Source organism: Macrobrachium nipponense, chromosome 30, assembly GCF_015104395.2.
Source record: "Macrobrachium nipponense isolate FS-2020 chromosome 30, ASM1510439v2, whole genome shotgun sequence".
Lineage (NCBI taxonomy): Eukaryota > Metazoa > Arthropoda > Malacostraca > Decapoda > Palaemonidae > Macrobrachium > Macrobrachium nipponense.
Window position 1 is genome coordinate 44,890,109 of NC_087218.1, and position 12,349 is coordinate 44,902,457.

The following is a 12,349-nucleotide window of genomic DNA, read 5'->3' on the forward strand; positions in this document are numbered from 1 at the left end:
TTTAGTTTTTTCTCTGGTAATGTTAGCAATATTTACCTTAGAAATGTGTGCTAAAGGGACATTTCATGAAGCGACACGGGCTGGGCCCAGAAATATAATTTTATTGTTATTTTGCTGTTTACATTAATATTACACATAATCAGCGAATGGGTGAAGTCGCGAATCCTGAACCGCAAATGGGCGGAGGTCAACTGTACATAATGTTTTCAAAATGTTTCTCACTGTGTACTTAAAAGAAACGTGGGATACTTGGTTTACAAGTTATCATTAAGTAGTTTGCAACACAGCCATAAGATAAAAAATAAGGGAAACCAGAAGCCACTGCTATCACTTCATAATTGAGAAGTTAAGCTAAAAAATAAATTTTCCTTTTTACTGTAAACAAAGATCATTTAAATATATAACTAAAAACAACAACTAAAGAAAATATCTTATGGAACAAACTTTTATGAGCTTAAGACTAGGTGTTTAGCTTTCCTCAGCAAATAACAGCAATTTCATCTACACGGCCTATGGAAATATTCCAGAGCATGGTTATGGTCAGAGAATGACATGGAAGACCAAAGAGTGATGGGGAATCTTTGCCAATTCATGTGCTACTGTCACATCTGTGTAAGAAAGATGAAGGAAAACCATGTAAATACTGTAGGCAAGGGAAAGAGCCCCTTTGCCTTGAGTCCTTTTATACTCCATAACTGTCAATCAAAGGCACTATTCAGGCCATGACAACTATGAGAGAATTCTTTGATACTGGTTAGTCTAGTCTTATGGACCCCTGGGGGAACCATAAAAGGCCAACAGTGTCTACACTGTCAAATACTTGATTTTCATTTGTGGATGAGCAGCTACTGAATAAAGAGTAGTATTCTAATACCCAAGATAGTTTCTAATTTCCAAACAAGACAAAATCTAGTTTTTAAAAAAGTATCAGTACTAAAAATATATACAACTCACCCCCTATAGAAACAGATAGTTTGTAGAGCCAAAAACCATATGTCTGGTTCAGGAAATGGTATCAAAATAAAATCTTCCACTGTCTTTGAAGAGAATGAGGTTATGTTGAGCATCAGCTGTTGATCCTCACAAGCAATGGTTTCTCCCTTGACTTCTGGAGGCCGACCTTTCCTCATACATCCCAAAATGGTTATCAACTGGCTTGTTGCATTCTGAAATATTCCAATTAGCATCAAGTCACATAACGTACTGCGTAATTATCTAAGCAACAGAAATGACTAATGAAGACAAATTTTCATAACACTTTTTATATAAATAGATCAATAACTAACAGATTAAGAAACCACAATTGAACCAGCTTTTAGATACAATGCATAAATATATTTCATAAACATTTTACAATTCATTTATTTATCCTATTGTTACATTTAATTTATTTATCCCAAATAAAAGCTGCATGGAGACAGGAATACATACAAAATTTGATTCCCCTTTTTGCATTCTTCAGTTTGTAAGTCACACTCATACTCATCTGTATATTTAATCCTTTCATGCATTTATTTGGCTTATGTTAATCTGATGAATAGGAGTTGAATGGAATACAGAATTTAGACCAAAGTCAAAGCACTTGGACCTATGCGGCTAAAAGGGAAATTGAGAGCAGAAAGGTTTGAGAGCCACAGCAGGAGGAAAACCTCACAATTGCACTATGTAGGATAGTGGTGGATAGCAAGATGAAAGACAGTATGAATGAAAGGGGTTGCACCTAAAGCATGAAGGGATACTGCAAAGAACCCTAGGTAATGCCTACACTGCCCCCTATGAAGAATCTGATGAATAATACTGTATTAAGCATTACAATACAGACAGTCCCCGGTTATTGGTGGGCTCGGTTATCAGTGATCCGGTTTTATGGGGCTTGTCTAGCAGCAAAAATCGCCATCATGCGCCGATTTCCAGTTATTGGTGCTAATTATAGTTATGGCGCCAATACATACCTAACAAAGGCAGCATTAACTGGTTATCAGTGCAGATACTTGTTTTTGGCACCATTAACTGGTTATGGGTGCCAATAACTGCATTTTGGCGCCAAAATCCATTTATAGGCGACATAATCTCTACAAATCACCGATTTTCATTTATTGGTGATTTTTGTTGAGCATCAAGCCGTCAGACCAGAACTTTCACCGATAACCGGGGACTGCCTGTACAGTACTATATAATGGTCATCAGTTGAGAAAATGAAAACATATAAATAAAAAATTAAGTGGTATTAAAACATATTATGCGTGTGTATTTCTCTTCACCTATAAACTTTATTTAACATGTCATGGTCATTTATGCATATTTCACTTTATAAAAATTAGAAGTACTACCACAGAAATTATTAAAAAGTTCTCTGCCTGAACTAATCTACCTTCCCACACTAACGTACACTAGCTCTTAATACATAATCTTTTTCAATCCAAATCTGATGAAGTAATGAATAAAATTTTACCAAGTATACTGCTTTTTTTTACGCCTTTTAAATCTAAGCACTTTGAATGGTGAACTAAATATGTGGCAATTTCTTTTTTATACTTTTTTATCCAAGGACTTGTGGCAAGCTTTCTCTTCCAGGTCGAAGCCTTCACTAAGCCGACATCAAAGTTTATAAACATCAGGGTGCTTAAAATTAAATGCTAAATATCTTATTATAAGTAACAGGAAATTTTCTGTAAACAGGGCCAAATTCTAGATATCGTCAGGCATTGGAGGACAAGATATAAAATTAAAGTTATTTTGTAGGTACTTATAAAAGAAAAACGTTCACAAACCTTTTATTAACAAGATAAGAATAGTTAGATAAAATTTTTCACATAATTTGGGTTCAACCTCAGCACTCCTTCCAATCTAAATCAATTGCAACAGTTTTCTGATAGGTGGTCCCTGGGTTATGACTGTCTCAGCTTATGACATTTTGAGTGTACAATGCTCTTCAAATACTACTATATTAATCATAAACTATTTCCGCAGCTGCAGGGCATGTTCCAGGTTTATAGTCCAGATGCCAAACTAAGAGTTTTGCAAGATCTTGTTTTGTGGTCTGCCTAACTTTTTTTTGGACTGATTTCACCTATTTTGATGATGCTGAATTCAAAACTGAATGATGCCACTCCGGCATCTATCGTGAAAAAATATGTGCACTATTTTTCCATGACAAATTTCTGCCAATCCCACATACATAAGGAATTCCATGCCAATTGGCCGCAAGAACAAGATGGTTCTTGATCAAGTTCTATTGTTTTTGTGAAATTAATTATTTCAATGATTTTGCAGCCAACTAAGAATCCACTTGAATGCTGATTTGTGTTTATTTTGTCACCCATAAGGACATAAGTCCTTAGAAATCTTTTTGAAGTTACAATAAAAGTAAAATTTGTCACCCCACGACCCGTCCTCTTCAATCTGAGATTCCAATCTAGTAAGACGTGGGTCGGGGAGCTCCCGTTTAACTGCTGTCCTGTGTTTCGACTTGGGAGGTTGAGTTGTGAGGAGGTTGAGTTGTGAGGAGGTTGAGTTGTGAGTGATTACAATTATGTAAATAATCTGTGATAATCCTTGCCATCATTTGCTCAATGTATAGAATAACATTTGTCATGACAGTGGAGTGGCTCAAAATCGTACTCATGTATATTTTTATTTGAAGAGAGCAATTATTTGTGAGTTTTTTGAGAATCTCGTGGCCGCATATCACTGCTTCTCATTTTTGTAACGTAAAGGCGATACGGCACCTTTATTTTTTATATCTATCATTTAAGTATGTAAATATGAGCGTAAATTACCTATTTCTGGGCTCAGTTTGTGTCGCTGCGTGAAATAATCCTTAAGTTCATTATTTCTAAGGTAAATGAAGCTAACATATACCAGAGAAAAACAAAATCAGGAAGATGTCAGAATAACTGACTCGCTCACCCTAAATAAAAAGAGGGTGTCGGTATGGTATCTGGGGCGAGTGAGACCACTACCACAAACCTCTTGCCATTTAGAACTCTCCTACACCAAAATCCCCCTCCTGAGAGGGCCGATCCATAGGCAGGGACGGCAACTACTACTACTACTACGCCCCGCACCATGCCGACTGCCGCGCCTCTGGTGGCCATCCTTTTTCGTTAGCCGATCTAGGTAGCACGTGTCATCTTTTGCTCAGTGTTTTTGTGCTATTTCCTTTGGATTTATCTCCACCATGGAACGCGCAGCTATCGCCGCAACTAAGTTAAGTAACCCGAAAGGTCTGGATTTAGTTTTGTCAGCCAGGGGCCCTTATTTACCGTTTTTTAGGTCCGAAATACGGCCGCCTGGTCTGGCGCATGGCGGCCAACGGCTCGCCTTGTGTCTGGTTAGATTTCCCGGTACGGTCCTCTATGCAGAGACATCTTCCATTGTTTTTACCTTTCATGGGTTTTTTATCACGTGCTACACTAGTTCTCATTATCTTTTACATCGTTTGTAGGGATTTCATTGCCTATACCTTAGATCTCGTTCATGCATGCATGTCCATTTGTCTAGGTGTGTAGGCGGCCGAGTGATTATTTATATTTTCCTGGTCCAGCATCCTGGCTATTGCCCTCCATCTACGTATCGGCTAAGGCTAGCTCTTGAGCAGTTGGCTGCTTTCTTCGGAACCAGCCTACTCCTCCTGGACATCTCTTTCCCTCTCACTCATGTTTTCCCTCTCTCTCTCTTTTTTATGATGTAAAAGTTTTTATTTATTTGTTATATCTTTATTGGGTTAGCTTTTAGGGCGACCAGTTCCAAGGCGGTTTTGTTGCATTTGATCTTAATCTGCAGTTTTGTTGCATTATCGCCCCGTGGTCCTTCGGGCTCACGTGGTCACTGGCCTAGTCGGTTTTGTTGCATTACCACCTCTTGGTCCACATGTGATCGCTTGGTGCCTCTGGTCGCCCTAGTCCCAGTCCCCTTCCCTCCCTCCAGACGGAAGGGGGGGGGTCTGTCCTGGCTCGCTTACGGTCGCTATGGCAACCATCCGAGCACTTCTCCCCCCTCCCCCTAGCCAAGGGGGTCACGGGAGTTTGGGACAGCTGAACACTGGTGAACCGCATGTTTTTACTCGGGCTCTGGAGGAGCTCCGGCGTGATCGGGGGTTGGGGTTGGCCACCCCCCCCTCCGGTCGCTTCGGGTCTTCTCCGGCGTGCCTTGGGTCTGATTTCTCTCCCTCCTCACATGTATTACCCCTCCACCAGCGGACGGAGCACCTGCTCACTATCCGGGTGTACCTTCGGTTGTTGGGGGGGAGGGGGGGAGCTGCCAGAGTGGGTGCGATTTCAGTTAGTCATAGAAGCTTTCCCTATCTTATGTACCCCTTTCGTCTTCCGGCGGAGCGCTTGTTTGCTATCCGGGCGCTCCTCTAGTTGTCGGGGGGGGGGGGTTGTACAGCGGAGCTACACGCTCTACTTTAGTGTAACTTTCCTAGTCTAAGTTTAGGGCATCCTCTCCCGTTCTCTGGCGTGGTATACTACTCCTCGAAACTCATTATGGGTGTATAAAAACATCTGGTTGAATCATACTCACCCCTCCGGTGTACACCGGAGTTCCCAACCAGCGTCTTAGGTCATAGACCTTCTTCCACAAGGAGTTCAGGGGTGGATTATGCCCAATAATTTTAGACTACTCCGGCATGCAACGGAGTATCACAGTAGCCCTGTGAGTGTATAACGTTGATACTTATGTATCTTTCCACTTACAGGCTACTAACTGTCAGGAGGCGGGATGTAACGCCGTCCTCCAAGACCCCTGCGGGCATGAGGTCTGCAGGACTCACGCTCCGTGTGCTACCCGCCACAACGAGCTGTTAGTATGGCATCACGAGGCTTGTACCATTTGCTACGAGCTGGTGAGCCAGTTTTTGGACGGAGTAAGTATATATCGGTGTCAGGTTTGTTCCTTTCATGACATATATACTGTCACATATCTTAGCTTCAAGTTTCTTATGGTTATATTCACTTTTGGTAATGATCCGTCCTCGGGGCTTCGTTGTAAGGACTACAATGACCCTCTTTTCCAGGCTGCCGCCGTTAAGGAAGTTGCGTCGGCTACCCTGAAGGCCTGGGTAGGAGGCTTCAGAACGAACGCCGCCAAAGGACAGCCCTATATTCTTGACAAGAAGCTGGCTGTCCAGATCTTCCCGGGTGGGAAGTCGATGGGGTATGTGGATCCCGCCGCGGCAGCTCCGACGATTGCTTCCATTCAACAGCAAGTGGAACAAGCCTTGATCAAGGGAGGCGGCCAAGACATCGTGGCGGAAGTAGCCACACTTGATTTGAATACAGTGGTTCCCCCGTATTCGCGGGGGATGCGTACCAGACCACCCCGTGAATAGTTAGAACCCGCGAATGTTTGGAACCCCTATAAACAGCCTATTTTGTTAGTTAAAACTCAAGAAAAACCCACTAAAAATTTTCATACATGGTTTTTTTAATAGTTTTATCACAAAAAGTGCATTTTATGATGAAATTCATCAAAAAAAAACAGGAATTTGTGGATATTTATCATATAAAAATACCGCGAATGCGCGAATTTTCCGTGAATAATGCAGGGAAACGTTCCCGAGAGAAATCCGCGAATGTGTGAGTCCGCGAATCTGGAGAACGCAAATACGGGGGGTCCACTGTATAGAGCCAATGACGGTAGGTGCGGAGGATTTACTAGTTGAGGTAGGTTTGTAGGGCGCCCAAGGGCTTCCCTTGGTTGATTCTGGATCTTCATCACCTGTTCCTTCATCTTCCTCTTTTCAGGGCTTTACGGGATCGGAGATCCCTGCTAGTACATCTGCGACCCCCAAGGTAAAGGGGCACAGAGAGCAGAAGACCCTTCAGAAGACGTCGTCCAAAAAGACGTCGTCTTCTACTTCTTGTAAGCCTCCGGCTTCCCATCCCGGAGCAGAGAAAGTGAAGTCATCTTCGTCTTCACATTCAAAAGGGTCAAGAGGCAAGTCCTCTAAGGAGAAGGCCCACACTCCTGTCGAGTCTGTACCTTCTCCCGCTGCTGCCGGAACTCCTTCAGTGACTCCTGCCGGGGTCGTGGTACCTGGTACCTTCGATCCTGCTGCATTTTCGGCAGGATTGATGCAGCAAGTAGGTGATTTGGTCGGGTCTCTTAGTACAAGATTTGAGCAGATGTTTGCTCAAATCTCTACCACTCTTAACCAGTCGGGACAATCTGTCCAGAACCTGACTGAACGAGTGTCCGACCAGGAGAATCGCCTGGCAGGCCTGAACCAGGCACCTCAGGCCGACCCCCCGGTAGCAGGAGCTGGTCTTGCCCAGCTGCCGGACTATGACACCCTCCCTGCCTTCTCTATGAATAATCCTTGGAGGGTAGCAGCTTATGCTCCCTTCAAGGACGGCATGATTTCTATTCCGGAATGTGGAACTCGAAGAATCGAGGACTTCAAGTTCCACCCAGCCGACTTACAGCCTCCTTTCATGGGATATGCGAGGCTGACAAAGACAGCCTTAAATAGGGAAAATAAAATCCCAAGAGAAACAGTGCTATATAGCCGGGACCAGGCTCAGAGGGAGTGGTTGCATTGCTTGGAGGACTGGGACTGGCCTAATACCAGACTCCAAGCATACAAGAGCCCGTTTACTATCTTCACCACAGAGGAGGAGGCACCACTCCCCTTTACGACGAAGATAGTAGAGATCACGATGCAGGCGGGAATGAAGGATGAACCCCTTCCACAGCTAAGGGAATCGGACCCTACGTCCCCTCTCTTCCCTGCTTTCGGTGATTTGTGGGAGAACCTACCGGCTACTTTCACGGTAGGTAAACTCAGGCCGGACTGTGCCATGGAACAGTTTGGGGAGAGGTTACCCAGATTACCAGACAACCTCATTCAGGCGGAGTTTGAGGCAAGAACCAGGCTAGGCAGAACCCTCAACACCCTGGTTATGACTGAAGTGGCTGCTTTGACGTACGGCACGGAGCCTCTTTTTAAACTCCTAGCCAAGTCGCAAACTCAGACAGTCCAAGCGGACTTGTACGGGTTTATAGTGGCAAGAAGGAACTGCCTTAGCACGTCCTTCAAGAAGCAACGATTCGGCACGAACCGAACAAGTTGCTTTCCTCCAATATCTGGGGGGGCGGACCTCTTCCCAGAATCGGCAGTTAATGAGGTCCAACACGAGGCCACGAGGCTTAACCAGAGCCTCAGAGCTCGTTGGGGTCTCTCTGCTAAGAGGAAACCTGAGAACTCTTCCTCCTCTAGCAAAAAGCTGAAGAAGACAAAGAGCTTCCAGCCATACCAGAAGCAGCAACAGCAACACTTCGTACAAGCTGTTCCGGTTGCTCAGACAGGACAATCGGCAGCAGCAAAAGGACAGAACCAACCGACTCTCCTGCTGTCCCCACAAGGTCAGCCCTCGACCTCTTACGCTGTTTCCCCGCCATTCAACCAGGTGTTTGAAAGCCAAGCCTTCCAAACCTTCAACAGGTTTGCTAGGGGAAGCAGGGCTAAAGGTGCCTTTCGGCAACGAGGCGCAGGAAGAGCTACCAACAGGGGCAAGCACTTCCGTGGAGGACGCGGAGCTCATTCCGCACAACAGCAGTGAGATCTCCCGGGTAGGAGGGAGGCTATTCCTCTTCCGACACAGGTGGGGGTTCAGCAAATGGGCACAGAGCATTGTGTCCAAAGGACTGGGTTGGAGTTGGATCAAAGGTCCCCCTCCACCCAAGTCATTCCTTCAGCTACCATCAAAGGAATTGGCAGATTACACAGAGGAGCTCCTTCAGAAAGGAGTAGTGTCGAGAGTCAAGTATTTAAAGTTTCAAGGATGCTTATTCAGCGTGCTAAAGAAAGGCTCATCAAAAAGAAGAATAATCTTAGACTTGTCCCGGCTAAACTTATTCATTCGTTGCGACAAGTTCAAAATGCTGACCATCTCGCAGGTGCGGACCTTACTTCCCCGTGGGGCCGTCACCACCTCTATCGATCTTACAGACGCATACTATCATATCCCAATCGCGAGACACTTTCGCCAATACCTAGGCTTCAAGCTGGGAGACCAGGCATTCTCTTTCAAAGTGATGCCCTTCGGGCTGAATGTAGCCCCCAGGGTATTCACGAAAATAGCGGAAGTAGTGGTACAACAACTGAGATCACAAGGGATAATGGTAGTAGCATACCTCGACGATTGGCTGATTTGGGCGCCAACCGTCGAGGAATGCCTCAGAGCCACAAACAAGGTACTTCAATTTCTGGAACACCTAGGGTTCCAAATAAACAGGACAAAGTCCAGGCTCACTCCCGAGTCGCGTTTCCAATGGCTCGGCATTCATTGGGACTTAACCTCTCACAATCTGTCAATTCCTGTGGACAAAAGGAAAGAAATAGCCAAGTCAGTAAGGCAATTCCTCAAGAACAAACGGGCGTCAAGGAGAAAGGATCCTAGGTTCACTCCAGTTTGCGTCGGTTACAGATGTCTGCTGAAAGCAAGACTGAAAGACATGAACCGAGTTTGGTGCTCAAGAGCAAATGCCAAATCTCGGGACAAGTTGTCAGTGATCCCGCAGATTCTTCGAAATCATCTCCGTCCATGGGCGGAGACAAAGAACCTGTCGAAGTCAGTTCCTCTTCAATATCCTCCTCCGGCGTTGATCATCCACACAGACGCCTCGCTAAGTGGATGGGGAGGATACTCTCAGTTCAGAAAAGTTCAAGGAACTTGGTCATCTAAAGTTCCGCCAGCTCCACATAAACGTATTGGAGGCTATGGCAGTATTTCTCACTCTGAAGAGGCTCCTTCCACCAAAGAATTCTCATATAAAACTGGTATTGGACAGCGCAGTAGTAGTGCACTGCATCAACAGGGGAGGATCCAAATCAAGACATGTGAACCATGTCATGATAGCCATTTTCTCTCTAGCACACAAGTACAAATGGCATCTATCCTCCACCCACCTGGTGGTAGTAAGGAACGTGATAGCAGACGCCTTGTCTCGATCAGTTCCTCTAGAATCAGAGTGATCCCTGGACAACAAGTCGTTCCAGTGGATACGCCTGAGTGTCCCGGGTCTCCAAGTAGATCTTTTCACCTCTCAAGCGAACCACAAGCTCCCTTGCTATGTGGCCCCCAACCTGGACTCTCTGGCTTATGCCACAGACGCCTTGTCCATAGATTGGAATCAGTGGAAGAAGATATACATCTTTCCTCCAGTGAATCTTCTATTGAAAGTACTGAACAAACTCAGGACTTTCAAGGGACAAGTAGCTCTAGTAGCCCCGAACTGGCCAAAGAGCAAATGGTATCCTTTGCTTCTGGAATTGGGTCTTCGACCTCGACGGATTCCCAATCCCAGAGTATCTCAGACAGTACAAATGAGGACTGTGTTCGCTTCCTCAGGAATTCTCAAAACCCTAACTTTATGGACTTCATGAAGTTTGTGGCTAAAAAAGATGTAGATATCGATCCCCAGAATATTCTTTTCCTAGAATCAGATAAGAGGGAATCAACTTTGAGACAGTATGATGCTGCTGTTAAGAAGTTAGCATCTTTCCTGAAGGAGACAAACACCACAACCATGACAGTAAATTCAACTATATCCTTCTTCAGATCCTTATTCGAAAAAGGATTAGCAGCTAGCACTATTACCACTAATAAATCAGCTTTAAAGAAAATCTTTCAGCTGGGCTTTCAAATAGACTTAACAGACTCTTACTTTACGTCTATTCCCAAAGCTTGTGCTGGACTTAGACCTTCTGAAAGGCCTAGTTCAGTATCATGGTTTTTGAATGATGTCCTCAAACTGGCTTCAGACACTGACATCTCTTCTTGTTCATTCATAATGCTACTAAGAAAGACGCTATTCTTGCTAAGTTTGGCCTCAGGGGCCAGAATTTCAGAACTGTCGGCTCTATCCAGGGATGCGGGTCACGTAGAATTCCTCCCTTCAGGAGAAGTTTTACTGTCCCCGGATCGTAGTTTTCTAGCAAAAAATGAGGATACGAGCCTTTCTGTCTAGGACATCCTCTAGATCCTCGGGGCCTCTCTTTATGAGAGAAAAAGGTGGCACAATATCAGTAAAAGGTATCAGGCAGCAGATCCTTTACTTCATTAAACAAGCAAATCCTGAATCATTCCCAAAAGCCCATGATATCAGGGCAGTAGCCACCTCTATTAATTATTTCCAGCATATGAACTTTGACGATTTAAAGAAATATACTGGCTGGAAATCGCTGACAGTTTTTAAGAGTCATTATCTAGAGTCCTTGGAATCTTTAAAATTTCCAGCAGTGGCAGCGGGAAACATAGTTTCCCCTGACAATGCACAGTAGTCGTAGTTGAAGATCCAGATCTCCTTTCTACCTGCCTCAACTAATATTTCACCTAACCTACCGTTATGCTCTATATAATCCTTTAGCCTTAGCTGCTTATGATTATGATTATGGTGGTGTGTCCCTTATTTTTTTGCTAGGGGCACCCACAACATTATTGTAATATATGAAATGCCCATTTGGAGCTGCTACCCTTATTTTTATGCTAGGGTAGCACACTTATATGATTTACTATAACTTTTAGAGAACAATATTTATCTAGTGAGTAATTCCCCATGTAACCATTTAACTCACTATCCTAGATAAGTTATCAATACTAATATAAGTTTAATCTTAAGTTAACTATAAGTCCACTATATTTATGTTAAGTTAACTTTTCTGTCTGATAACTTGTAAGTTCTCAATATTATAATTGTTTGTTTTATTTCAGAGTTTCATCGAGACCTTCCTCTTTGTTTTACAATCTTGTGCTATTTCTCTGGTACTATTTCACGCAGCGACACGAACTGAGCCCAGAAAAGGGATTTTGACGAAGGAAAAATCTATTTCTGGACGAGGGTTCGTGTCGCCCAGTGAAATCCCCCCCTTTGTCCCACCCTGCAGCCCAAGATTGGCATCTAACGACACGGATGACCACCAGAGGTGCGGCAGTCGGCGTGGTGCGGGGCGTAATAGTAGTAATTGCCGTCCCTGCCTATGGATCAGCCCACTCAGGAGGGGGATTTTGGTGTAGGAGAGTTCTAAATGGCAAGAGGTTCGTAGTAGTGGTCTCACTCGCCCCAGATACCATACCGACACCCTCTTTTTATTTAGGGTGAGCGAGTCAGTTATTCTGACATCTTCCTGATTTTGTTTTTCTCTGGTATATGTTAGCTTCATTTACCTTAGAAATAATGAACTTAAGGATTATTTCACTGGGCGACACAAACCCTCGCCCAGAAATAGATTTTTCCTTTGTCAAAATCCCTTTTTTGTAACAAAAATGTGAAACTCAGGCGTGTTTTTAGTCAAGTTGTCCCCTAAGGTAGGACTATCAGCCACTTTACATCAGGTACGAAC

At 44.0% G+C, this 12,349-nt stretch overlaps 1 protein-coding gene across 1 annotated transcript in view; it reads right to left on the reverse strand.

Annotated features, from left to right (window-relative positions):
* LOC135202486 (transmembrane protein 8B-like) overlaps positions 1-12,349 on the reverse strand; it is a 387,342-nt gene that overhangs the window by 215,107 nt on the left and 159,886 nt on the right. Inside the window, exon 2 of the mRNA XM_064231900.1 lies at positions 955-1,166. Coding sequence (XP_064087970.1) covers positions 955-1,166 — 212 coding nt within the window. The remainder of the gene's footprint in view (positions 1-954; positions 1,167-12,349) is intronic.